Source organism: Syngnathus leptorhynchus, chromosome 16 (genome assembly GCF_054491065.1).
Source record: "Syngnathus leptorhynchus isolate UIUO chromosome 16, UIUO_Slep, whole genome shotgun sequence".
In the NCBI taxonomy this organism is placed as follows: domain Eukaryota; kingdom Metazoa; phylum Chordata; class Actinopteri; order Syngnathiformes; family Syngnathidae; genus Syngnathus; species Syngnathus leptorhynchus.
Window position 1 is genome coordinate 7,773,725 of NC_141210.1, and position 4,349 is coordinate 7,778,073.

Consider the following 4,349-nt stretch of genomic DNA (forward strand, 5'->3'; position numbering starts at 1 on the left):
TCTTATGAAGATGTCCCAGATGGTGACGTGTGCTTTAGTTGTGCGCTCTCCTTTTTGTGAATGGAGATGAGTTGTGCGTAAAGGGCGCTCCCACTTTTCTTTTCTTTTTTTTTTCAGGAGCTGTCGCTTTGTTGCCATCTGTTTGCAGGTGGACATGACATTGGGCTCGGATATCATGGAGGATATTGTTATCGACGTGGTGGGAGAAGGACTCCGAGATAACGCAGGGGAGCAGTTGGAGCTGGAGCGCACCGCGGATGCTCTGACACCCCACGGGGAGGAGCGGGACTCGGACTCGTGTAGCCCTCCACAAACGAGTCCCGTTAAAACCAAAGGTCCCGTGTCGGTGAAGCCTCCGTACTCATACATCGCCCTCATCACCATGGCCATCCTGCAAAGCCCCAAAAAACGCCTTACTCTCAGCGAGATCTGTGACTTTATCAGCCACCGCTTTGTCTATTACCGCGAGAAGTTCCCCGCTTGGCAGAACTCAATCCGGCACAATTTATCTCTCAACGACTGCTTTATAAAAATGCCCAGAGAGCCTGGGAACCCCGGGAAGGGCAACTACTGGACCCTGGATCCAAACTCTTCTGATATGTTTGAGAACGGCAGTTTTTTGCGCAGGAGGAAGAGGTTCAAGCGGCAACATTTCCGCTACAAGGAGCACCATCAAGTGGAGCCCGGCGGCGCACTCCACGCGTTCCCCCATGGACACTACGGGCTGGGACCACCCGCTCTCCAGCTCCCTACTCTGGATATTTACCCGTACATGCATCAACACCACCACCATCATCATCATCACGCACCCATCCCACCTGTCAGCAGCATCCTACCGGCTCTTTCCAGCTTCTTCTCCCGGAGCGCCATCACAGCCAAGGCTTTCCTCCAGTCCCAACCCAGCATCGAAGCCTTCTCGGCGGCTCACTGCGCCGCCTACTCCAACCCGATGACGCCCGGAACAGCTTTCACCCCCCCGGCGCTTTTCCATCCAGCGGTGTCCTCACCTCACCTGGTCACCTTACAGCAGGAATATCAAAAGTTACATACTCAGCGTGGAACTCCTGAGCTGGCAGCTAAACACGTCGGTGATCGGGACAATGAATAAACTAGATGCGCAGGACTTTGAATTTTCTCAGGTAACAAAAGACAATTTTGACAATCCATCCAAATGTTGTTTTATTTTTTTACGTGTACATACATGATACAGTCTGTCCTTTCTTCTTTTCTTTAAATTGTGATAAAACGAATGTCTAATTGACAGGTTGTCCTGGAAATAAATAAAAAATCATATCTAAACAGTGAATTCAGTCCTATTGTTTTGTTACAGATGTTAAAATGCGTACAATTTAGTGATTATTTTCTGTTAGAAAATAATTATGAGTTGACAATGACTGAAATGCAAGTCATCTTCTTTAAATGTGATTTGAATTTGTTGTAGATTGTTTCTAAAATTAATGGATCACCACATAGGATTGAAATGATGACGAGATTGTATTTTTTAACTATTTGAATTTTTTAAAATAAAGGCGTTAAAATTCTCCAAGGAGGTATCTTCAAAATATTGAGTTATAAAAATGCAACAATGAGTGCGATCTCAATTATTTTTCTAAATGCACAGTTTTACTGCAACCGCTCCATAATTTCAAATACAATATACAATAATAAATCAAACAAATATTCAGTTTATTGAACTGAGCATAATTCAACCAAGGTCACATACTCAAATGAATAAATAATTGCAGTATTCTTTCTTCTGTGTACAAGCACATGTATACATTCTGATTAGCTCATTTATTATTTTAGTTTATGTAAGTCCGTGCATAGAGCAGAGTTACGTTCAACATGACAGTCAAATAAACACAGATTTGGAAGCACTGGAATATTTATTTAATGCTGGACTGAGTCTGTTTAGACAGAGCACTATGCTGAACTTTGTGGACAAGGCTAATGGTTCACACTTTACATCCAATAATAGTCGTTGAGCAGAATTTGGAACTTTGTGAGGAGCTGCAAGTGGCGGGCCCCAAAAGATTTTTTTTTTTTAAGGGCCCCATATTTCTGCCACTGCTCGTGTTTGTCACCACTGTTTTAAATTGAGCCAATCTGTTTTTAATGCTCGTGTGATTTCTTTCATTTCTTTGTATCATTTCCCAATATTTTATATTGTAGCGCTTAATGCTTAACAGCTTGCGGTTTATCGGCACATTATAAGATTAACATCAACCAAAATGTTACTGATTGGAAATCTGAGGCCAAACATTATTTCAATGTCTCAATTCGAATTCTAGTCATAGATCAAACTGTCACTAATGAAGTGGAGAAGCAACTGTGGTTCTATACAAACGTCATGAGACCAGCCGATCTTAAAAATCCATGAATCACACATGAAATGGCTTTTTCCATTAGTGGCGAGCGAGCTTGTTGTTAATTCTGATGGAGATGAATTGAGAACAAGGCAGATAAAATGTTGCAATGACTGATTGGCAGCTGAGGAGGGGAATGGGAGTCATGTTGTTTGGAGAGGCCGCTGCACCTGATAAAATAAGCAACACGAGGCTTGTGAATGTGTGTGTGTGTGCGTGTGTTTGAGTTTTTCATCCTGAAGGCCTCTTAAATTGTATTTAACTTTTGCTTTTTTTTTTGTCATTATAGAGCTGCATTATTAGCTACACTCTTTGCAGTCCTAGAGATGCATAAACAAAAAAGCCTTTCAAAAATATAACTCGGTTTGGACGGATAAAGTAAACAAGAGCGTCATTTAAGAATATACTTTGAGGTGGTTTACAACTTGAGCCAGTCGGATTTTTTTGAGGTCATATAAACTGTTGACAGGCATACATTTCTCGTTGTTAGCAGTGACATAGCAGTGAAAGATGCTTTTTATTATCCTCAGTTAGGCAAATGTGAAATAAATGTTAGGAAAAATCATTTAGGGTTGGCCCCAGATTTTATTGGGTGTATAATTGTTAGAGTAGAATGCTGTAATATAAGATATGTTGTAAAATAGAATAAAATAAATGCTACTGTCAAGAGGTGGCTCTCTAATAATAGAATGTCGTTAGGATTTAAAATGCATCAAGAACCATAAAAATGTTAATAACCAAATGCCTACGTATGCAATAAGATGGGGAGATTATTATTAATAATTATGTCAACTATTTGGATAGATTTATGAATGAAGAGTTAGGTTCAGCAACAGGTAGACATTTTTTCCTGCATCGTCATAGCCACATACATTTCAAAGAAATGGTAAAATCCGTATTAAAGCTCAAACTTAAAAAAAAAAAAAAAAAAAAAAAAAAAAAAAAAAAAAAGCTGTACTAGGAAAAAAAAAAGCAAATGCACATAAAGCCTTCTCTGCTTAAAAAAATGCTGCTGCCCAATGTAATTCCTAAACCAAGGATGAACTATTAATCCTGACTTGCTTATAAAGAAACACAAGTCCAAATTTAATTTGTGGTTAAGAGAAATGTAATATTTGCACATTGATTCCTGATTCATCATTGACTTGATTCCCCTGCAACAGGCACACTTCCACGTGGACGCTCACATTTCGGACTTGTGATCCTCCCTCTGACGTGGAAGACGTTCACGAGGGAGAAGTGAGTCGCCGCCGTCCCATTCACAGCGAGCGGTACCAAGCTGCCACCCTCTGCCAACCAAAACAAATACAATAAACTCATTGGTGGAGCGCTTACAGCCACCGCCTTCCACATTTTCAACCCAAAAGGCAAAGTGATGCATTGTGGGATTCAGGTTCATGTATTGTTTTCAAAGAGTTGTCATTTGGAATAAACGACCCTGCAATATTTATGTGAGGAGCCCGCTGCCTGCCGATACATTTACATTCAGTTTAGCGTTTCCTAAAGTCAATTTGTAGCATCGGAGTTTGCTGAATGCAAAGCAGTGTTGCGGTTTTGCATGTATCATCAATAAATCCTTCATATTTCCACCGAGCCAGATGCAAGCAGAACTTCTACAAGACTCACACTTGCCAGAGAAAATTGTTTGAGCCGCTCTCTGAGGAGTTATTCAATTACCCCCCCCCTTCCCCTCCCCGCTTTCACCAGTCCGTGTTAACCTGCCAAGCCCATTAAAACACACTATTCCGCTGGTGCACGACTTTGCCCGATCGGTGAAGCAGCGTGCGGTGTGTTTTTGGAAAAGGGGACCCCCCCTCAAGTGTCAGTGCCAACACATGACAGTGACATATAACAGGAAAGCCACCCAGAAGGAGAATGATCTCACACCTCAGCCACGCGCTCAGAGGGAGTGGGAGCAACTCCAGAGGGGAGATCTGAAGCATGAGGTTAGAGGGGACAATAAAACCCAATAAAGGAGGCAAG

General features: G+C 41.7%; 1 protein-coding gene across 1 annotated transcript; it reads left to right on the forward strand.

The window, feature by feature from the left end:
* Positions 1-1,293, forward strand: foxd7 (forkhead box D7). Its single transcript, XM_085934175.1, has one exon. It carries the CDS (start codon positions 155-157, stop codon positions 1,106-1,108), a length of 954 nt encoding a protein of 317 aa, XP_085790301.1. The 5' UTR covers positions 1-154; the 3' UTR covers positions 1,109-1,293.
* The last annotated feature ends 3,056 nt before the right edge of the window (positions 1,294-4,349 follow it).

What these genes read in the sequence shown, in the direction of transcription:
- foxd7 (XM_085934175.1), top strand. Translation starts at nt 155, where the DNA reads ATGACATTGGGCTCGGATATCATGGAGGATATTGTTATCGACGTGGTG.